This window comes from Setaria italica, chromosome V (genome assembly GCF_000263155.2).
Source record: "Setaria italica strain Yugu1 chromosome V, Setaria_italica_v2.0, whole genome shotgun sequence".
Lineage (NCBI taxonomy): Eukaryota > Viridiplantae > Streptophyta > Magnoliopsida > Poales > Poaceae > Setaria > Setaria italica.
The window spans coordinates 14824891-14848732 of record NC_028454.1 but is presented as its reverse complement, the minus strand read 5'-3'; the positions used below and the strand labels follow the sequence as shown (position 1 = coordinate 14848732).

At 49.8% G+C, this 23842-nt stretch overlaps 1 protein-coding gene across 1 annotated transcript; it reads right to left on the bottom strand.

Annotated features, from left to right (window-relative positions):
- Positions 1 to 50: 50 nt before the first annotated feature.
- On the bottom strand, positions 51 to 4678 carry LOC101768410 (pyrophosphate-energized vacuolar membrane proton pump). Its single transcript, XM_004968634.2, has 7 exons — positions 4145 to 4678; positions 1836 to 2790; positions 1649 to 1735; positions 1198 to 1528; positions 714 to 1124; positions 544 to 603; positions 51 to 436 (listed from the first exon to the last, which is right to left on the bottom strand). Exons 1-7 carry the CDS (start codon positions 4419 to 4421, stop codon positions 236 to 238), a joined length of 2322 nt encoding a protein of 773 aa, XP_004968691.1. The 5' UTR covers positions 4422 to 4678; the 3' UTR covers positions 51 to 235.
- Between the last annotated feature and the right edge of the window lie 19164 nt (positions 4679 to 23842).

Sequence of the window (23842 nt, the reverse complement as noted above, 5' to 3'; positions counted from 1 at the left end):
TAGCACTACGTGCAAGTTAAAAGAAAGCGAGTATATCGGTGAAATGCTTGTAATTTGCGTACGCCCTGGGAAACGAGAGAACGCAGGCAAACATCCTTACTCCCATGCAAAAAGTTGTATTATCGTGTGTTCACTCTACAAATATCAATTTTCGCTTCGTCGCTTGATATACGTGTTGCCCACCATGCTCATCAGGGTGTATATTGTACAACAGCTCTCAAATCTCATCCCCTGTCTACTTGAATATCAGGCCTCCATGGGCGGCAAAGAATGGTGCGAACACGAGGGACTCGACGGCCATGAGCTTGATCAAGATGTTGAGGGACGGCCCGGACGTGTCCTTGAGCGGATCGCCGATGGTGTCGCCGATCACGGCGGCCTTGTGAGCGTCCGACCCCTTGGGGCCTAGAGCCTTGGCGTGGTCGGATGCACCTGCCTGCGTGAACAACTCAAATGTCAGGTGATCACTCAGCACAGCAGCCTAAAAATTTAACAAATTCCTAAAAACAATCCATAAACAATCTGTCCACTCCAGTGTGTTACCTCTATATACTTCTTGGCATTGTCCCATGCTCCACCACTGTTGGAAGCAGATATGGCGATCTACGCAAGGGAAAGTTTGATCAAACGAATGATGCCACAGAGAAACTACAAAAATAAGCTCTGTCCGTGTCAACACGAGAAGCGTTTTGACACCGTCGTCGTACTCGTACCTGCACACCGGAGACCAGCGCGCCGGCGAGCAGCCCGGCGAGCGTGCGGACGCCGAAGAAGGTGCCAGCGACCAGCGGCGCGAGCAGCACGAGCGCGCCGGGCGGCATCATCTCCCTGAGCGAGGCGTCGGTGGAGATCCTGACGCAGCGCGCGTAGTCCGGCGCGGCGCGTCCCTCCATGAGGCCCGGGATGGTGGCGAACTGCCGGCGCACCTCCTCCACCATCCTGAGCGCCGCGCTGCCCACGCTCTTCATCGTCATCGCCGAGAACCAGTACGGGAGCATCGCCCCCACCAGCAGGCCCACGAACACCTTGGGGTTCAGCACGTTCACGTCCGCCACCCCCGCGCGGCTCACGAACGCGCCGAACAGCGCCAGCGACACCAGCGCCGCCGATCCGATGGCGAAGCCCTGCAGACCAAATTTCAGTACACCTTCTGTTTGGGCGCAGCAATCACGCAATGCTCTGCCGTTGATTATGTACCTTGCCGATGGCCGCCGTGGTGTTACCGGCGGCGTCGAGCGCGTCGGTCCTCTGCCGGATCCTGCGGCTCATGCCGGCCATCTCGGCGATCCCACCGGCGTTGTCGCTGATGGGGCCGTAGGCGTCGATGGCCAGCCCGGTGGCGACAGTGCTCAGCATCCCGAGCGCCGCGACCGCGATGCCGTAGATGGAGGCCAGAGTGAAGCCGACGTAGATGGACACGGCGATGGCGAAAACGGGCACGATCACTGACTTGTACCCGAGTGCCAGCCCGAAGATGATGTTGGTCGCCGCGCCGGTCTTGCACGAGTCAGCCACGTCCCGGACAGGGCTGCACATTTCGGACAACGGACACTGTTAATTAGGCTGCTAGACACTTCGAATTATGCGCACGAGGTTACTTGCTCTGCAGCAAATGAAAATCCGGCACCATTGTTGCAAATAAAATCACCTGTAAGCGTTGCTGGTGAAGTACTCGGTGGTGAATCCGATGGCGAGACCGGCCCACAGCCCGATGGCGACGCAGAAGAACAGGTGCCTGCCATTGCCAATTTGCCATTGCTTAAGTCAGTAAGGCATATGCAGTTCTCAGGTAAGGTTTCCATCAGTGAGCGAGGACGTACTGCATCATTTCTTACCAGTTCTTGACTTGCTTCACCTCCCCGAAGTCGAACATGGTGAACCTGGCGGGGAGCGCGGCGAACGACACGACGAGTGCGGCGACAGTCATCAGCGCGGTGGAGACGATGAGCTGCAGCTTGAGCGCCGGCGCGACGCCGCGGACGGTCTTGACCTTGAACAGGTCCGTGGCGAGGAGCGTGGTGACGAGGCAGACGAGGAGCCCCGCGGCGCTGATGAGCAGCGGGTAGGCCACCGCGGCGAAGTCGTGGTCGGCGCCGAACGAGGAGATGGACGCGACGAACAGCGCCGCGCAGGTGGACTCGGCGTAGGAGCCGAAGAGGTCGGACCCCATCCCGGCGATGTCGCCGACGTTGTCACCCACGTTGTCCGCGATCACCGCGGGGTTCCTCGGGTCGTCCTCGGGGATGTTGCGCTCCACCTTCCCGACGAGGTCCGCGCCGACGTCCGCCGCCTTGGTGTAGATGCCGCCGCCGACGCGCCCGAACAGCGCCATCGACGAGCCGCCGAGGCCGTAGCCGGTGACCGACTCGTACAGGCCCTCCCAGTCATCGCCGTAGTAGAGGCCGAACACCTTGATGGTGGCGTAGAGCACGAGGAGGCCCAGGGAGGCCAGGAGGAAGCCCATGACGGCGCCGGACCGGAACGCCGTCGCGAAGGCGGCGCCGATGCCGCGACGCGCCTCCAGGGTGGTCCTGGCGTTGGCGTACGTGGCGATCCGCATGCCCAGGTACCCGGACACGACGGAGGTGGCGGCGCCGAGGAGGAAGGCGATGGCGCTGAACACCGCGTTGGCCAGCGCCGGCTTGCAGGTCCGGCCGATGGTGTACTGGCATGGTCGGCTGTCGGTGCTGAACCTGTGCACGGAGCCCAGGAAGAGGAAGATCACCACGGCGAAGATCGCCGTGAAGGCGGCGAGGTACTTGTATTGCGTGAAAAGGAACGAGTTGGCACCTGGATACAAAAATGATTTAGGCGAAAAATATTCAGATGTGAACTGTCCAAAGGCATACATATTTAGAAGTCCAGAATTCACAGAATCGAACAGTTAATTGCTACAAGAATATAAATTCTTTTTCTCATGGTTCCAAACTGAGCCAAGAAGTTTGTAAATGGTACTGAACTCGCTGAACTAGAAATGTGTCTATCTTTTGCACCCCTAACTGAAAACCTGAAACTGCCCATTTCCCGTCCTGCATAGCTTGCTACCAACAGCGCTGCATATAATTCCTCTAATTCCGTTGGCCTCCAAGGGCTAATTCGTCGATATCATTTAGACTGTAGAATGAGTAGTCTTCTAAATTGTCTCATTATAATTCCTTAATTTGCACACTGAAATAGAAATATTATAAGTTGTCATGAAATGCTTATTGTATACGAAGTCATCGTGTCATGTATCTACATTGCAACCTGTGGCACAGTACAACCCGAACATTGAATTTTCTTTGCGAATGACAGGGTCAGAACTCAAACTTATTAAGCCATCAAACAGCCAGCAGGTCATGCAGGGCACTGGTTTAGGTCAAACGGAAGAAGCGGTATCGTACTTGTTAGCTAAGAAAACAGAGAAAGATCTCTCCTAGGAAAGGGCGAAGAAACGTGCACAAGAGTAGGAATACGGGCCTTGTGAACTTGTGCCAATGTACTGGGTCAACCATTTGACCAGCCACAGCCAGAGCACCTTTTCTTAAGTTAGGAGCAAGTTGAAGCGAAAAACAGAAGCTAGGAGCATGCATGTAGAACACAGCTTGCGTGCAGGTCCTAGATTACATCATGGTTGACTTGGAAATTATATGAGCAATGGATGATTAATTATCTTGGGCACAGACAAAATAAAATAAACAGCATAGATGCTAGGATATGAACTAACTAAAGGACAGTGAATATGACGTGGTAAAATCACTGGTAGAATCAATGTGTCTTGATAGGTAACAAAGCTAAGAGTTAAGACCATTAACTGGAACAGAGGGAAGATGCAGGTAGATATTGCAGAACAAATTAATGCGGTATCTCCCCTAACCAAGAGTTTTGTGCACCAAGGTTTCACAAGTTAGTTCATTTAGATTCTTCTATATCTTGAACAAATTAAAATGGGTTAGAAAATGTTTTCCAGATTTCAAACTGTACATCATTTTTTTGTTAGCACAGGGAATAAAGAAAAAGCATCAAGGAACAGAACCTCATTTTGCACCAACGGAGCCATCATCAGAATATGATTTATCGATGATTAATCACCACCGGGAAAAAGAATTGACCAACGAACCGAGAGCGGCAAAGCAAAAAGGACGTGAAGGCCGAAGAAACTCACCAACCGCAATGGCGCTCTGGATCTCCGCGCACCGCGCCACGGCGATAGTGCGCTCGCCCTCGCCCTCCTCCTCGTCGTCGCGGTCGCCGGCCATGCCGACGTCCTCCTCGTCGTCCTCCATCCGGAAGACGGGCCCCCCGTGGTGGTGGCCGTTGCTGGGCGCCGCGTAGGCCGACACCTTCACCTTGGAGACGAGGAACCACTGCCACAGCGCGAAGGCGATGCCGACCGCCGCGCACGCCGGGATGACCACGTCCGCCGCCGCCGCGGAGCCCATTGTCGATCACCTCACCAAATGCAATGGGCGACAGAGGAAGCGGCGAGGGAGGAATATAATGAGCGCGCGTCGTGGTCGTTGCCCTCACGTGGTGTGGCAAGTTGAGGTTTTTCAGAGAGAGAGAGAGAGAGAGCAACTGCCCTTCTTCTTGGGGAGGCGTTGAAAGGACCAGCACCGGAGCAGTTGCTTAATCCAAACGGGGTGGTGTGGGAGACGAAACCGAATTGATACGCGTCTCGGCACGGAGGCAGCAGCGTTCTCCGTTGCACGCGAATGATTCGGCCGGGATGGGAGCTGAGATTCGGTCTGAGCCATGCGACGATAGATATATCGTATATGCATGCGTGCGTGCACAGGTGAATGCATGAACGTTGACGAGAGAACTCGCCGTGGACATGGCGATCTAGCTTCGCACGGAGGTAACGGGGGTAGTTTGCTGGCTTCGGTGCTAAGCAGTGAACAACTTTCCTTGACGTTTCGGTTCCTTTGGTTTCTCGCGACTTGTGCTCTATATTAATATAGTTGCCTATGTTTTTTGCATCTTCATACCACGAAGCTTCGCATACCACGGTGACCCGCCAGAGCGATTCCAAGAAAATGAACAAGGTTGTAAGGATTCAAAGGTGCAAGTTTCAAGAGGGTGTGCTCAATTGTTACTACATGTTTTATAAAGTTTATGTGGTTCTCCTTTGGAACAGAGAAATCTTAGAGGGGGGAAATTAGGAATTAATGAAGGAAAAGATGAATAAAAAATCCTTAGAAGTAGTTAGTGGTTTGACTTTTGGATCAATTTTACGACATTACTCCCTCCGTCTCGCAAAGAGTGTCCATTTAGAAAATTTCAAACACACTAGTAGTGATGAGAAATGCTATGTTGCCTCTAATAACTACTACTAATCATGATTGAAAGTTGTGCTATCTGCTTAGTTTTCTGGATCCTAATTGAAACTAGAAAAATAACATCAATTGATCATTTGATTAGCTCCACGTGTTTCTCCATATGCTTTTTTTATTAGTGTGAGCGTTGGAGGTTTACTAGGAGGTAAAAGAACACTCTCTGTGGGACAAATTTTAGAGTCTAAATGGACACGCTTTGCGGGACGGAGGGATTATATTCTAACCTAAAACTCGAATTTACATTTGCTCATTGTACTATTCTAAGTCTTTGTCGGTATCCCAAATTAACCCAAAAGCATATACTCATAGGATCATAGGAAAATGTGTAGAATTCACTTATTATACTTTATCATTTTCATCAGTGGAGGTTCTCTTATGCTTCAAATATGAAAATAAGAGTCGGTTTCAACTATCTTATTTAATCGTACCCGCAGTCTATAATATTTATTCAACCCAAAATGTTTAAGCTGAGGATAGGAATGTGTACAAATCACTTACATGTTTCAACACTCACAAGAAATCAACATTTAAAGAAACTTCCAAATAATATAGCACGGTCAACATATGTACAAGAATTTATGCTCGTCTTGTTGAATGTTTTCGTGGAAGACAGTGCCTTATCCGAGCTCGATTCTCCTGGGCATCAAACTCGAATTCCAGCCTACCCCATATCTGCTCCTCTATACGGGGCTTCGCATTTTTAGTCCAATCAGTTGGGCCAGGTTTTGGTTTGATATTTGAGCCTGCCGGGTAAATGCGGCTGGTGCTGCTATCGCCTTGGGCCTGCATGACGTCCCAAGCCCACCTCTTCTCGAAAAGAAGAAATCCAACTCGAAAAACTCCAGCCCAATTCGTTCCCCAGCGTGTAAGTGTGCCGGCCAGGTCAGCAGCCCAATCGAAATAACAGAAAGCTTGTTCACGTCAAATTTGGAGCTAAAGTCAAGTCAGTCCATAGTACAGCGTACAGATACATTGGTTAAACAGCCATGCCGTGCTATCCGTGATTTGTAAAATTTACTCAACAGGAAAAGCTGCTAAGAACTCTGCAGCACGATATGCTGTGTATTTTTATACTTCATATGATCACCAGTCAAGGTTTAAAGGATTTGATTTAGGACAAAATCAAGATAGGCTTGTACCCTGTGATCGAGAAAGTATCTTTAGCTTCACGACGTGGCATGTTTAGTGCACTCACGTATGTAAACAACACTAGGGTTTGAAACTAGGTGGGGTCTACTTGGCAACTACGACATCTCATGTGACATGGGTTTACTTTTCCAGCGGCAGCAAGTGTTAAGGACACGCTAATCAATTTCAGGATGCTGAGAGGTGGAAAGAAACGCATGCCGTGACGGTATCCAGTGGATCCCCGCGCTTTCTCATGGTGTGAGCTGATATGTCATATGTGCAACGTAAATGTTTCGCTTGACTCCAATAATCGTCTCAAGTCTACTGATTAAGAATGAAAATATCTTGAGTCCCATCAATCTTTATGTGTATCTGATCCAGTAATCCTGCTCCTGGTGTGGTGCTTACGCGCAAGAACATTACTGGTTTTAGCTCACCTCAACGCTAGCAGCTCCAGCGCAAAGAAACCTCGGGGACCCTAGCCTGTCAAGTCAGCTCGTGTCTGCATTTGAATCTTCTAATGACAGAGAAAGACCGACAGTTAGGAATGTGACAACACCGGCGGTGTTTCCTTCAGGCAAAATTGTATAAACTAGCTAGATTGGCCTAAAGTAATAATGAAAAAAATATTGGCTCCTACTATGCTCAAAACAACTTCGCAATCGAATCAAATCCAAAAGTTATGTTAAATCGGTATAGTAACTTAGAGGCTGAGAGCGCGCCTATCCCAAACACTTTAGTATAGAGGTATAGATAATTTTTTGCTTTGAAATTCACTAAATTTTGGGTGTCAGTAGATATAGCTGGTGGATTGGCTTACATTGATTATTGGTTTTGGTAGGAGTAAAAGATAAAATTAGCAATTAATGAATAATCACTACTACGGAATGCGCCATCAGTACCGGTTAGGAACCCCCTTTAATACTGGTTTCGCAACCAGTACTAGGGGACCCTTTAGTACTAAGGGGGACCCTTTAGTACCGATTGAAATAACCGGGTATTAAAGAATTAAAAAAAAGAAATTCCCACCCGCCCCCACCAGCCCCGTCCCCTGCCACCGACCTCCCCCTCCGCCGCCCTCTCGCCGCCTGCCCCCACTCGGCCCCGCCACCCTTCCGCCCCGTCCGCCCGCCGCCCCTCCTCCTTTCCGCCTCCGCTAGCTGCCCGACCCCGCCGCCCTCCGCTCTCCGCCCTGCCGCTCCCATTGCCCTCCGTTGCCGCCGCTCCCGCCGCCCGCTGTTGCCGCCGCTCCCGCCGCCCGCTGTTGCCGCCGCTCCCGCCGCCCTCCGCCTGTAAGCCCGCCTCCCGCCCCTCCGTCCGCCCACCTCCGCCAGCCATCCGGCCTGTTGACGCCAGATTTTGTCACGAGTGAAATCGACGTCAGGAGAAGAGAAAATGGGAAAGTACAGTTGGAAATCGGCCGAATGGCATTACAGTTCGAGATCGGTTGGTTGGCGCTACAGTCCAAGATCGGCCAATGCTACAGTACGGGATCGGCCGATGACTTCTGCCTCGCTTAACCCTTGGGGTTCGGATCGGACACGCCAGGTTCCCGATCGGTTACCTTTTGCTGATGAGGAATCGGCCGATTAGGAGGTTGGAATAATTGGGCTGGTATGGGCTTGGAAAGGAATAGAAGGATGAAGGGGAGATCAGCCCGTGAAGCGTATAATAACCAACCTAGTACGAATCGTACTTGTAAATGTTCGTTTTCTGTTTGAATTAGGGATAGAGTTCTAGTCAGATAAGGAGTTGTTTGTACGGGGCTATAAATAGCTACCTTTGTAGATCTGTAATAATCAACTACTCAATACAACAAACTACTATTTCCTCGTACTTACTTTCAAGCAGGCGACTTCGCCAAATACTTTCTTCTTTTTCACGAGTTCGTACGGGTAGGTGGGGCTGCATCAACTTGACCTCCGGCCGATCTTGTAAGTTTCGTTTACCGAGTAAATTCTAAGCTTTAACTTCGGGCGCATCACTATCGTTTCGTTTAGATTTATTCACTAGTTATCGATATTTACTAGAATCATAGGTTTTACCTGTTTTTCTAGTTTTATCACCAGTTATCCAGCTAGGAATCGGCAGTTTCGGCTTTCTTTATATTCTGCTATTTAATTCACTTATTTTACATATAGCCGATTAGATCTGTTCCTAGTGTTGTTACTATAGCATTGTGTCGATTACTCCAGTAGTTTTTTTCTACACAGCTACAGTGATCGGTTGCTTTATAGCCGATTTCTTTATTACGGCAAATCGGCTGATTCGCTGATAAGCTCTCTCGAGATCGGAAATTTAGCCGATCGCGACTTTCGGACCTGACACGTATTCTTCCCTGCCAATCAACAGGTCAGATTGGCTGGCACGCCGCGCGAACCGCACTAGGGCAATCACCCGAACAGGAGTTAAGCAGATTCTCCCGGGTCGTGTGTCGGACGCTGGGGATTCGGTTAATCGATTTCTAGCGCCAACACACTTTTGGCACGCCCGGTGGGACAAATACAACCGCCACCATGTCGAAAGCTGCTGAAGTCTCCGAAGATAACGTCATCGAAGTAACAGAGGCAGATCTCAGGGATGACCAGAAGGAAGAACTAGAGAAGCAGACGGCACAATACCGGAAAATTTGCTTGCAGTCCTTCAGTCGTACCAGAAGCGGGGAAACTATCAGAAAGACTCCGTTTCCAGCTCCCCGCTAAATCACAATCACCGAGGACTCGGACAAGATGGCCGAGATGGTCCAACAGTCCGTTTATCACGCCTTCATTGATCAATCCCCGGTGCTTGCAAATACGGTGTACAATGCCGTCATCAACTCCTTCGCTAGCGGAGTACCGCAAGGATACAAGGGACCGGCATATATTCAGCCGATTCCACCAAACAAGGGTTATTCGGTTCCTCAGCCGATCCAACTTTTTGTCGAGGGTTCAGGCGCTTCCTCATCATCAATTCCTATAGGGTATAATGGTACACAGAACATTCAGCCACACCCCGTCCAGCTGTCCTCTGCGCCGTTCCCTCCAGTTAGCCCAGGGCCTTGGGGGGCACCATCAGCTACGGCCGTTCAGGATCAATCGGCCAGTCAGGGAAGTCCCCAATTCCAGGCATCTTTCCAGGCGGCCACTCGACCAACCATGCCGCCGTACCAGCCTGTCGCACCAGAGATGAGCAAAGCAGCAGACCTCATACTATATGATGAAACGAGTGGCTCATTCAAATAGCCGACCCTGAATACACAGCCGGCTTTCACTCAGATGCCACCTACTTTCACTCAGCATCAGGCTATTCCACCTCCGATATACCAGCACGTGCCAGTCCCTTAGCCAACGGTTTACCAGCAACAGCCGGATTGGTCAGCACGTATTGCAGAAGTGATTCAGGAACAATTCGGCTTGAAGCCGAAGGTACAAACTTACACCTATAGGACACCATACCCGTCTACATACGACCTACTGCCGTTTCCCCATCGGTATAAAGTTCCTGACTTCACCAAGTTCTCGGGGATGGATGACACTTCAACCGTGGAGCACGTGAATAGATTCATCATCCAATGCGGAGAGGCAGCTACGCAAGATGCTCTACGGGTGCGGCTATTCTCATCATCTCTGTCTGGGTCGGCCTTCCAGTGGTTCACAACATTGCCACCGAACTCGATTATCACATGGGCCGATTTGGAGAGACAGTTTCATAAATACTTCTACGCCGGGGTGCATAAGATGAAGCTGTCCGATTTGACCAGCCTCAAGCAGAGAAGCGACGAGCCGATTTCCTCATATGTACAGAGGTTTCGGGAAATCAGGAACAAATGCTACTCTTTGGCTCTAAACGACGCACAGCTGGCTGATATAGCCTTTCAAGGTCTCCTGCCCCACATCAAGGAAAAATACGCCTCACAGGAGTTCGAGAGCTTAAGCCAAATCGTTCACCGATTGTCTGGACAGGAGATACGTTCTTTCGATCCACGGAGGAACTTCCAGAAGAAGGTGGCGTTCCTGGAAGAGTTTGAGGCCGAAGAAGATGCTGAGGTCAGTCTTGCGGAGTGGGTCAAGGGAAAGAAGCCAATATCATGCCCGTTCGGCAAAAAGGAGCCAGAAGCCTTCGGTTTTGACACGACGAAGGCCGATAAAATCTTCGATCTTCTCCTCCAGGAAGGACAGATCAAGCTCTCGCCCTATCATACTATACCTTCTGCCGAACAACTAAAAAAGATGAAATATTGCAAGTGGCACAACGCTACGTCCCATGATACTAATGAGTGCAAAATCTTCAGGCAGCAGATACAGTCGGCCATTGAGTAGGGCAGACTTAAATTTGAAGTGCCAACAAAATCAGCCAAGCCGATGAAGATCGACCAGCACCCCTTCCCCACCAACATGGTTGATACGGGGAAGAACTCGCTCCAAACAAAGGTGCTGACGTCAGAATCGGCTAAAAAGAGTGGTGCCGTAGACCCCAGAAATCAAGCAACGCCTGAAGACGTTAAGGGGAAGCGGCGGATGGAGGATGATGATGGCGAATCAGAAGAGCCACGCATTACTTCCCAGTTCCTGCTCCAGAAATATCAGCGTCAACATGAACGCTCAAGATCCCAGGAAGAAGTGATGCGGCGGCACGAAGATCACTGGAGGTGCCCGTTCTTCATCCACTGTTGGGAAAGCAACCTCAGGCTACCTTCGGCCGATAATTGCCCGGAATGCAACGGCCCGTATCGTAGCAATCGGCCGTTCAACAGGTCTCGTTCCAGAGACGGAAGACCAGAACCGATCAGCAGGAACTGGCGCGATCAAGACGACCGGCGCCCTCCCGTGCGTGATCGGCTGGGGGGCAGAAGTGACCGATATGACCGGTCAGAAGACAGACGTCGTGACAGGCCGGGAGGCAGGTTTGATCGACATGACCGGCCAGAAAACAGGGCCAACGTTCACAGTCGGCTTGAAGAGATGGCCGACGCTCGGGTGACAGACGAAAACCCTTTAGGACGCGAGCCGGAGTGGGAACGCGCCAGGTCAGGAACCAAACCAATAAACCCCAGGTGGTGTCCCGACGGATTGACCAAATCTCAAAAACGAAGGATCCAATATCTCCGCCAGTGGGAACAGCAGGAAGAGGAACAACAGAGCACGACGGACAAGAAGGAAGGCAGGCCTCGGGTATGGCGCCCCAAAAGAAACGATAGAGGGGGCGACGAATCGGCGGGTGATGAATCGGCAGCCGATATCGGCATGGTTTTCATACTGCCGATGGAATTTATGACTCCTGTCGACCGACAGGATGTGTCGGCGTTAGAAGAACAGATGGCACAGTTGGCTTTGGAGCCAATGATAGCCACGTTCGAGAAGCCCGAGGACGACAAACGGCAACACCTGAAAGCATTGTTCCTTAAAGGGCATGTCAACGGCCGCCCCCTCACCAGACTAATGGTAGACGGAGGAGCTGCAGTCAACATCATGCCATATGCCGTGCTCCGGAAGCTTGGAAAAAGCGATGATGACTTGACCAAGACGGACATGATGCTCAAGGACTTCGAAGGCAACGTGTCCCCTGCTCGCGGCGCCCTCTGCGTCGACCTCACCATCGGCAGTAAGACCCTTCCCACTACCTTCTTTATTATTAATGGCAAGGGGTCCTACAATATGCTACTCGGCTGGGACTGGATACACGCAAATTGCTGCATCCCGTCGACAATGCATCAGTGTCTTGTACAATGGGTCAGCGACAACATCGAGGTGGTCAATGTCGATTCCGCATACAGCATCGTGGCAGCCGACACGCAGCAGTGGAGCTGCGAAACCGTCAAGTGCATATCCGGCAGAGTTTGGGATACCGACTTCTTGAAGGTGTCCGATTTTGGCCTACAGCCGATCCGAGCAGTCGGCTCCGAAGAATCAGATTAAATGGATCAGTTCGCCCGAGAAGATGGGAAGCTAGGGCACGGGTTCACGTCGGCCGATTCATTAGAGATGATAGACTTAGGCGATGGCACCAAACCAAGGCCGACTTATATTAGTGCAAATTTAGACCCAGAATACAAATGTAAATTGACGAATTTGTTAAGAGAATTTAAGGATTGTTTTGCTTGGGAGTATCATGAGATGCTGGGTTTAGATCGATCTATTGTTGAACATCGGCTACCCATAAAACCAGGGTATCGGCCGTACCAACAGCCTGCACGGCGCTGCAATCCTAAAATTCTACTAGACATAAAAGCCGAAATAACTCGGCTAATCGAAGCAAAATTTATTCGGCAATGACGTTATGCCGAGTGGATCTCCAACATTGTACCAGTGTACAAGAAGAACGGAAAGCTACGCGTTTGCGTTGATTTCAGGAATCTTAATCAGGCTACACCAATGGATGGGTACCCCATGCCAACGGCCGATGTGCTGATAGACGCCGCCGCGGGACACAAGATTATTAGCTTCATGGACGGAAACGCTGGGTACAATCAAATACTTATGGCCGAAGAGGACATACCCAAAACGGCCTTCAGATGCCCGGGCCACCTTGGTTTATTCGAGTGGGTGGTGATGACTTTTGGCTTGAAAAACACCGGTGCCACGTATCAGAGAGCCATGAACTACATATTTCACAAACTCATCGGCATCCTGGTAGAAATCTACATCGACGACGTCGTGGTCAAGTCCAAAGGACACGAGGAGCATCTGGCTGATTTGTGAAAAGTGTTGGAATGCACTAAGAAACATGGGCTGAAGATGAACCCGAATAAATGTGCCTTCGGCGTGTCCGCCGGACAATTCTTAGGATTCATGGTGCACGAGCGGGGAATAGAAATCAATCGGAAGACTATAGCGGCTATCAACAAAGTCGTGGCCCCGCAGAATAAAACTGAATTGCAGTCTTTAATCGGCAAAGTGAATTTCATCAGAAGATTCATATCTAATCTATCTGGGCGGATTCAGGCGTTCACACCACTATTGAAGTTGAAGCCTGACCAGGAGTTCATATGGGGGGAGGAGCAACGCAAAGTATTGGAAGATATCAAGCAGTACTTGGTCTCACCACCGGTATTGGTTCCTCCTCAAACTGGTAAGCCATTTAAATTATACTTATCAGCCGATGAAAAGACTATTGGGTCGGCCCTAGTCCAGGAGTTCGAGGGAAAGGAACAGGTAATTTATTATGTCAGTAGAAGACTTCTGGACGCCGAAACAAGATATCCTCCAGTGGAGCGGTTGTGCCTATGTCTATACTTCTCATGCACCAAACTCAGGCACTACTTACTATTGGCGGAATGTGTAGTCGTATGCAAAGACGACGTAGTAAAATACATGCTGTCACTGCCGATCTTGAAAGGACGAATCGGCAAATGGATATTAGCTTTGTCGGAGTTTGACCTACGGTATGAATCGGCTAAAGCCATCAAGGGTCAGGTCATGGCCGATTTCATCGCCCAACACTGCGGGCCAGAGATCACCTTCGTGGAACCGGTACCTTGGACTTTATACTTTGATGGGTCGTCATGTGGGGTCGGATTAGGATCGTCCTCATATCGCCTCGGGGGGCAAGTTATGATTTTTCTCTGCCGATAGAAGCCACCGCCACTAACAATCAAGCGGAGTACCGGGCTGTATTGAAGGGCTTACAACTACTAAGAGAAGTCAAGGCCGATTCTGTTGAAGTCTTCGGAGATTCCATGCTTATTGTGGATCAATTAACGGGGAGGTCCGAATGCAAGGACGAGAATTTATTATGAAGACTGCCTGCAGCTCTTAAAAGAATTTAAATCGGCAGTAATCGAGCACATCCCAAGGGATCACAACGAGGATGCGAATAAGCTCGCCCAGCACGCATCTGGATATTGGCCAATTCTAGGTGCTATGGCTCTGGAACTCGCGGCCGATGACTGGCGGAAAGAAATTGCCGACTACTTGAAAGATCCGTCTAAGAAGGTGGAACGAAGGGTGCGTTTTCATGCTACTAAATACGTACTGCTTGAAGACGACTTATTCTACGAACAATCGACGGCGTCCTACTCAAATGTCTGGGAACGGAGGAGGCTAAGACTCTGATGGGAGAAATCCATGAAGGGGTGTGTGGAGCCCATCAATCGGCCCATAAGATGAAATGGATGATCAGGAATAATGGGTATTACTGGCCGACGATCCTCGAAGATTGCTTTAAATATTATAAAGGATGCCAGGATTGTCAGAAATTTGGGAATGTCCAACGTGCGCCCACATCGGCCATGAACCCCATTATCAAGCCGTGGCCGTTCAGAGGATGGGGAATAGACCTTATCGGCCAAATTTACCCCCCATCAAGCAAAGGGCACAAATTTATTCTGGTGGCTACCGATTACTTTACCAAATGGGTGGAAGCAATTCCGTTAAGAGCCATGACATCGGCTACCATGGCCGACTTCGTAAGGGACCATATCGTCTACCGATTCGGCATTCCCCAGACTATTACAACCGATCAGGGAACAATGTTCACATCGGGGGAGTTCGAAGAATTCACAACCGATATGGGGATCAAATTGTTAAACTCCTCTCCGTATTACACCCAAGCCAACGGCCAGGCCGAATCCTCGAACAAAGGGATAATTAAGTTAATCAAAAGGAAAATAGAGGAGCAGCCAAAGAAATGGCACCTATGTTTAACTGAAGCCCTATGGGCGTACAGGATGGCTTGTCATGGGGCCACCAAGTTATCCCCTTATCAGTTGGTGTACGGTCACGATGCAGTACTACCGTGGGAGTCAAGGGCGGGATCGAGACGCATTTTGCTCCAGGACCAGTTAACGGCCGACGACTACTCGTCACTCATGAAAAGGGAACTCGATGACTTGGCCGGCCAGCGGTTGAGAGCCTTGATAAGCATTGAAGAAAATAAGAAGAAAGTAGCCAGGTGGTACGATAAGAAGGTCAAAGTCAAGCAATTCTCCCCTGGGGACTTGGTTTGGAAGTTAGTATTGCCGATTGGGTCGAAAGATCCTAAATTTGGAAAGTCGTCCCCTACATGGGAAGGGCCGTATAAAATTGGCAGATGTGCTCCGGGGAATGCTTATATTTTGGAAACAATCGAGGGAGAAGAGTTTACTAGGACTCTGAACGGAAGGTACTTGAAAAGATACTACCCTAGTATATGGGTCGGAGCATAAAGGATTGACCGTAATACAACAGCACACAGCCGATACAAAACAGTTCATCTATAAAAAACATGTAATCGTCCAAATCGGCCGATGTATTCATTCGGTACGGGCGGTGGATTACACGGCCGACAAGGTACAAGTCGCCCTTAGAACAAAAAATATATAATAACTAATCATTCTTTTTCTTGCGCTCTCTCTCAGCCCGACCTAACTCTATCATGAGACGGATGTACTCTTCTTCTATTTCCTTCATTGAAGCCTCCGCTTCGACTTGACGGGGGAGAGGGTGGCTCCGGCCCATGGCCGGGCGCGATGTTCCTGCCGCCGCATCTTCAAGGGCAACTCGCAGAGGAAGCGGATGACTTCTGTCGGCTGGAGGTCGCCGGCGAGCGTTGCCGTCCAGAAAGTCCAAGACCCGACGGGCGTTAGCAGAGACATGTTCTTGAAGTTCATCACGATGAGCCTTGATTAAATCCTTATCCTCCGACGACAATGGTTCATCAGAGTGTATAACCTCAATGGCGCGCTCAAGTCCGGGGCTAAGGCGTCGAGGCTGAGGAAAGAAAGATTAAAAAAGTGATCTCCTTCAAAAGAGTTAAACGGAGAAGAAGGATAAGGTTTTCACCTGGTTAACAGAGGAAGAGGAAGACGATGAAGACATGACAGAAAGTTGCGCCGACGAGAGCAGATTGGGGAAATAAAGCCGAGCCAAACTGGTACTCTCGGAAGAAGGGTTTAGGCCGGTATTTATAAGAAAAAGAGGTGTAAAGGTGCGTCCCGTCGTAAGTGAGAAAGGCAATAAATAAAAGAGGCGTCACGAAGGACGGTCAAAGCAGTCATTAAAGGTTCGTACAAAATAGTCAGTGCCTTTACAGATTACCCAGAAGGGCATCGATGGCCGCAATCGCTCAACGCCGGATCTGATCGGCAGAGTCCAAGACCCGTTGGTCATCATCCGCCGATCCGGGGACTTCTGATGCGCTGCGATGGAGCTTCAGGGCTTCATGGGCCAAATGTTGCCTCTCCTGTTTCAGATCGGGGATGACAGAGGGGAGCTCTTGGAGTCTTTTCTCTTCAGCACTTATTGCCGTGGTCACCTGCTCCATCTCCTTGGCGAGCTCTGCCCTTCGGCGTTTGAGGCGGTCTATCTCGCCGACGATCCCTGGGCGGGAGTCCTCCAGAAAGTGAATGCGTTGGTGTACCTCTTGGGTCTAACGTTTATACGCATCCTCTTCTTCGCGAGTCTTGGCCAGCTTGGCGCGATCGGCCATGTGACGAAGGGCTCTGAAAACCGGGATCCTCATCGACTCGATGTATGCAGCCGGCGCCAAGGCTTCCTCCGCTTCTTCTGGCACTCGTCCGCTGACATTACCAAAGAGCTGCCGAATCGGCGAGGCATCTTCTACCAATCGGCCGATGTCTCCTTGAAGAAGGGATCGGATGTTGGTAAGCTTGGCTCGGACGTCGTCAGGGATGGAGCTCAAAGTGATCTGGCGGGAGGCGACTTCTTCATCGTCAGAGAGAGGGACCGCAAAGGAGAAGAGGCTGTTGTCAGGGGTGTCCTGTTCCTGGAAATAGTAAAGAAGAAAAATAAATCGGCTGATAGTGAGAGCATATCGGCTAAATGAAGTTGAAAGATGTCTTACCTCTTTGAATTGAATCTCCTCAAGTTGCATTCAGGAAGCCATCGTCCTCGGCTCAGGGGCTGGTACCATGGGTTTATCAGAAGAGGAAGACTCCACGATGATTGGCGCTGTGCGTGGACCAGCTTCCCGAGGGGGGACCAGTGGTTGAGGAGCGCTTGGCGTGCCGATGACTTGTGTCAGAAGGTTGAAGTAAGCATATTATTCAAATACTAGGGGAATCGGTGAAATTGTGTTGTACCTCAACAGATGGAAGCGGAGGCGCGTTGATGGCCGATTGGGTTGCTGCCGATTGTTGTGTGTCCATGGGGGTACTCTGTGCAGTCTAAGATAAGAAGGATTAATATCGAAATGACAATCGGAAGGATTGAACATAAGTTTACCTGCACGGCCTCTAACAGCAGTGATGCGGCGGCTGCCCCAGCTTGTGCGACGACTTGAGTGTCGATCTCTCTGGTGGCTTGAGAGGGTGGTGCGGCCGAAGTCTCTACCGATACGAGCATGGGAGGATCCGCTGATTCTATATGGGCCCTGACTCGACGGCTGGTCTTCTTGGTGACTTTCTTCTGTGTTTGCTTCGATCGGCCAGCAATACGTCTACGGACGGGGCATCATAGCCGATGAGAGGGTAGGCGGTGTATGGATGATGATCTTCTATTAGCCGACCACTCCGGCTGTGTGTTGGAGGGACACGATTCTCAGCCTGAAGAAATAGCAAAACGTTAGTGTTCAATCGCGTTGAAAAAAGAATAAAAATCGGCTAAGAGAAAATACCTCGGCGTTTGGGTCAATGTTGGTTGGGTCCAGGAGATTGCAGTACGCCGATGCAGAGTTGCAGAAGAGGAATTGTTTCCATTCGGCCCACCAAAGTTTGAATGGCTGGACAGCGAAGGGGGCTACTATCCAGTTGTTCAGGTCAATAGTGGTGGAATCCGGGATCCGATCTCGCAGCCGATTGTAGTCCAGACCTGTTGTGAGCCCATCTCTGAACTTGGCTCGGCCGGCAAAATATACTTGAATCGGCAGCTGACCCATGCCGAGTTGGCGTGCTGCAGCGGATGGATTGTAGAACTCATATGTAAGGGCATCCTTCCCCAAAAAGAAGTTGGCTGGCAGGATTCCTGGCTTGATTAACTCATCGTTGAGCTTTTCGTCGAATCGGCCAGTGGTCGAGTCGAAGCAAGTTGGGAGTTCGAAGATTGGGTCATCCCGCTGATAAGGAAACCAGGCGGTTGCATCTTCGTTAAAGCCGTTGTAAAAGCATCGAAAGTACTCGACCACTTTTGTAGCAGAGTACAGGCAACCCGGGAAGGCCGACGCCGCTTCACCAAAAGATGTGCATCGGCGACGAGCAGTAGGATCTTCTGCCGATTCTATGTTAGGGAACATCATGTGTTCCACCCTCTGCTGAGAGATCTTGCTCATATAAAGGTTTAGCCACAAATTGACGAACCACCAGGGTCCGCCTGGATTTCCAATCGGCTCTCCCTTGGAGAGTTTGATGCCGATTTGGTGGAGCATGTGGTAGACCGCCCCTAGCAAGTGTTTTCCAAGGGGAACAGGAGTTCCTGCCGGTAGCGCTTCGGCTAAAGCCTGGGTGTTGGTTGATGGGCCGGCGGCTCTTCCGCAAAAGAAATGTTTTTCCAACCACATCATTAAAAAGGCCGTGTGCTCCCTATTCTCAACAGACCCGGCCCTTTTGTTGCATCTGATGAATCCTTTCCACCCGCCGATTCCTCTCGTGTCCAGCCGATGCGATGTTGCGGCTAAGAGGCGGAAAGGTGTGTTCGGGGAGGAAATGTCAAGGCCGGTCAACAGAACCACATCGGCCAGTGTGGGAGTCATAGGTCCATGCCTAAACAAGAATGCATTGAGGGCATCAGACCAAAAGTAAGAGGCTGCTATCACCAACGGTTCATTTCGCTCCATCTGGGACAAAGACAGGTTGATGCATTGGCCGATTTTGAGCTCGTCCCATTGGACCCTCTTCGGTTCGGCTATCCGTTGGTACCACTCCCTCCAACCTGGGGTTTCATTCGGCCAAGACCTAAAAGTGCCCAACCAGTGATCCAGGTCCATGGTGGATTGTTTGAAGGGGATTCTGTGGGTTTCTAAATTGATGAGCTCTACTAGATCTGGGTTCCCCATGGGTCCGAGACAAATAAGGCCGGGATTTCCCGTAAGATGGATGGTGATGCGATGTCTAACCGCCTAAAAAGGAAAGGGGGGGGGGTGCAAAAGTAAGAAATAGATCTAAAGTAAATGCATTGCCGATAGAGGAAGGATTCGGTAATAACCTCTGGGATGAAGTTCCTTGTAGTCGGCGTAACCGCCGATGCAGCTGTGGAGGATGAGGCCGCTATGGGGATCGCCATTGGGATCTCCGATGAAACTCCTTCTTCTGATAACGGAGCAACCACGGTCGCCACTTCCGCCGGAGGTGCCATTTCTGGAGCATCGCGCGCTGGAGAGTTGCCTGAAGGGGCCGCCATTGGAGGGGAAAAGAAGAAGCAACAGGAAGATGGCGCTAGGAAGCTTCGGAGCTAAGGGAAAGTGCTGAGGGAAGAAGAAAGTGCGCGCGCTGAGGAAGAAAGACGTGAGCTCGAAAGGGAAGTGCGGGGTGAATTGCTATTTAAAGGGTGCCTGATGAAGGGTAAAAATGGAATTTTTACCGCGCCGGCATTTCGAGTTTTTCGGGAGTAGTGGTTGTCGTGGGCGCCCGTTTTGAAAAGATTGCAATCATCAGCTAGAAGACCGCGAAACGGAAGGATATTTTCATTGCGGCTATTTCGGAGGGGAAGTTGAAAAGAATTTCGAAGTAAAAGACTATGTTTTACTCCGAAACTGGGGGGCATGTGTCGACGCCAGATTTCGTCACGAGTGAAATCGGCGCCAGGAGAAGAGAAAATGGGAAAGTACAGTTGGAAATCGGCCGAATGGCGTTACAGTTCGAGATCGGTTGGTTGGCGCTACAGTCCAAGATCGGCCAATGCTATAGTACGGGATCGGCCGATGACTTCTGCCTCGCTTAACCCTTGGGGTTCGGATCGCACACGCCAGGTTCCCGATCAGTTACCTTTTGATGATGAGGAATCGGCCGATTAGGAGGTTGGAATAATTGGGCCGGTATGGGCTTGGAAAGGAATAGAAGGATGAAGGGGAGATCAGCCCGTGAAGCGTATAATAACCAACCTAGTACGAATCGTACTTATTAATGTTCGTTTTCTGTTTGAATTAGGGATAGAGTTCTAGTCAGATAAGGAGTCGTTTGTACGGGGCTATAAATAGCTACCTTTGTAGATCTGTAATCATCAACAAATCAATACAACAAACTACTATTTCCTCGTACTTACTTTCAAGCAGGTGACTTCGCCAAATACTTTCTTCTTTTTCACGAGTTCGTACGGGTTGGCGGGGCTGCATCAACTTGACCTCCGGCCGATCTTGTAAGTTCCATTTACCGAGTAAATTTTAAGCTTTAACTTCGGGCGCATCACTGTCGTTTCATTTAGATTTATTCACTAGTTATCGATATTTACTAGAATCATAGGTTTTACCTGTTTTTTCTAGTTTTATCACCAGTTATCCAGCTAGGAATCGGCAGTTTCGGCTTTCTTTATATTCTGCTATTTAATTCACTTATTCTACATATAGCCGATTAGATCGGTTCCTAGTGTTGTTACTATAGCATTGTGTCAATTACTCCAGTAGTTTTTTTGTCTACACAGCTACAGTGATCGGTTGCTTTATAGCCGATTTCTTTATTACGGCAAATCGGCCGATTCGCTGATAAGCTCTCTCGAGATCGGAAATTTAGCCGATCGCGGCTTCCGGACCTGACACGTATTCTTCCTTGCCAATCAACAGGTCAGATTGGCTGGCACGCCGCGCGAACCGCACCAGGGCAATCACCCGAACAGGAGTTAAGCAGATTCTCCCGGGTCGTGTGTCAGACGCTGGGGATTCGGTTAATCGATTTCTAGCGCCAACACGGCCCCACGCCCTCTGCCCCGCCTTCGCCCTGCCCGTTCGCTGCCCCTCCGCCTCCGCCAGCCGCCTGGCCCCGTTTCCCTTCGCCCAGCCCTGCTGCTCACCGCCCGCCCTCTGCCCCGCCACCCTCCGCTCTCCGCCCTGCTGCTCCCACCGCCCATCGTCGCCGCAGCTCCTGCCGCCTGTTGTTGCCGCCACCACCTCACCTCGCCCCGCCGCTGCTCCTCACTACCGGTGAGGGGTGAGCGGAGGGGGGAGGGGAGGGGAGGCAGAGGAAGGGGCCGGTGAGGTGAGAGCAAGGAGATATGAAGGGAGAGGAAGGGAGACGGGAGAGATAGAGGAGAGAGGTAGGGAGCAGGTGGATAAGAAGGTAGGGGATAGGGGCGAATGGATGGATGCGGGTAGCGAATGGATCGGTGGCCCAAGAAGGGGGAGGGTTGAATTGGGACTTTTTTTTTGAATTTATAGAATGAGAAAAACAAACCTTAACCTAGATAACTAGCGATGCCCAAACTACAAGGTTCAAACCTATGAACTAAGCACACTATCAAGGATAAAACCTAGCAATGAGCACACTAAGATATATATTGCAACCTAGGCAAGATATGAGCAAAAAAATACAACAAGAACAAGTGCAAAACAAGTAAATTGCAGAAAGTAAATGCTCAAAGTAAGTGTTGAAATATAAAGAGAGAGGACATGAGACAACCGGATTTTTTCCTGTGGTATTGAGGAGTTGACGCTCCCCCCTAATCTATGTTGGAGCACCCACTAAGGGTTTTGCTCCCCCTCAAGCCACCAAGACTTAAGTGCTCACTAAGAATGTCCCTTCTCCATCTCCGGAACGGCGGACTTCAAACCGTGTACAAGATCTTCCTCTTGGGGCTCCCACAATCTCCAAGAGCTCACCGAGAACCTCCAAATCACCAAGACCGTCTAGGTGACATCAACCACCAAGAGTAATAAGCCTCAATGCTTCACTTAACCAGCACTAACTTCAGCCACGAACTAGATGCACACTTATCACTCTCAAGCACTAAATAGAAGTCCTTAATCTTGCAAATCACAAATCATTTTTGGCTCTAGCACACTCTCACTTGCTCATGGGCTGCTTGAAGTCTTCTAGGTGTCAAGAGCAGGTCAAATGACCCGGGGAAGGGGTATAAATAGGCTAGACAACACTATCTAGCTGTTGGAAAAGTGTACATAGAAAAGCACACCATTGGATGATCTGATTGTTTCCATCCCTAGGGCATCGGAACATCTGGTCACACACAAGTCCAAATTATGACCGTTAGAAAAGTACCAGTAAAAAATATATCCAATAATTGCTCCGATGGTCTTGAGCTGAGCATCGGATCATCCGATGTTGAAGAGGGTTTGGCCAAAACCTCTCTAGAAGTTTCAATTGAAAATATGCTTGCTCCGATGCATTCATCTGATGGTCATATGCAGGGCGTTGGATCAACCGGTGCTGAAGGCCCAAAACCTAAAACCTCTCTGGAAGTTGGAATTGTAAATATGCTTTTGTCCGATGATCTGTACCAATTTATCCGATGGTAGCATTGGAACAAGTGATGCCTCCCTCCAGAGATTCCAGCCTTGGAAAATTCATCCGATGCAACTAAAAAGTAGGGCGCCAAAACATCCGACGGTCCCCTTATCTTTATAACTTATCCAATTCAAATTCCTTTGATTTTTTGTCGATTTCTTCGCTTCTTGAGTACTTCCATGAGTTATTTGAGCTACCAAGTGCCAGAGTATACTGAGTGTGCATCATTTTCGTGGCTAGCCTTGTATGGTCAAGATACTATCATTGAAACCCCTCTTAATAGTACTGTCCAAGAGCTAGAAAAATAACAAACCCTATACTACACCAAGTGTCTTTCATCTCCTTGTGACACTTGGTTCTATAAGAGTCCTTAGCCTTTGTCGCATTAGCCTTTTAGTCCGCTTGATAATTCAATTGTGGGTCCGCTTCAAAACACACGGGTCAGTCACAAGCATAAGGTTGTCGGTTATCACCCAAACACACCCTTACCAAAGGTGTGAGAGGGGCCTAGGTACTTCAATCTCCTCCTTTTTGGTGATAGATGACAACACACAAGTAGAGATAAAATCAAAGCACATCTCATAAAAGTAAATGCATGACAAGATAGAGAAGGTAAACAAGCACACATGCATCAACCACTGTAACACCCAAAATTTCAATAATTCAAATTAATTAAAATTTGCTCAAATTTGGGTGTCATTTAAATTCTAGGCATTTAATTTCATTTTCCTTAATTCAATTAATTCATCATAGGAATTATTTGTGCATACATGCTGGTGCATTTATTTTGATTGCTTGAGTTTGATTTAAATTTTGAATTTCCAAATTTAAATTCAAATTCCAAACCTTTTTCTTTTCCTCTTTCTTTTTCTTTTCCTTCTTCTCCATCTGGGCCGCATCTCCCTTTTCCTCTCCTTTCTTTTTCTTTCGGCCCAGCCGAGCCGCAGCCCCGGCCTGCTCCACCGCCCGCCGGCCTCCTCCTCGTTTTCCTCCGCAACGGCCCAGCTGCGCCGCCGGCCGCTCGGCCCGCTCCTCCACTTCCTCGCCTGGCCGGCCCAGCTCTCCATAGCGGCCCGCCGCTTCACTCCCCGCCTCG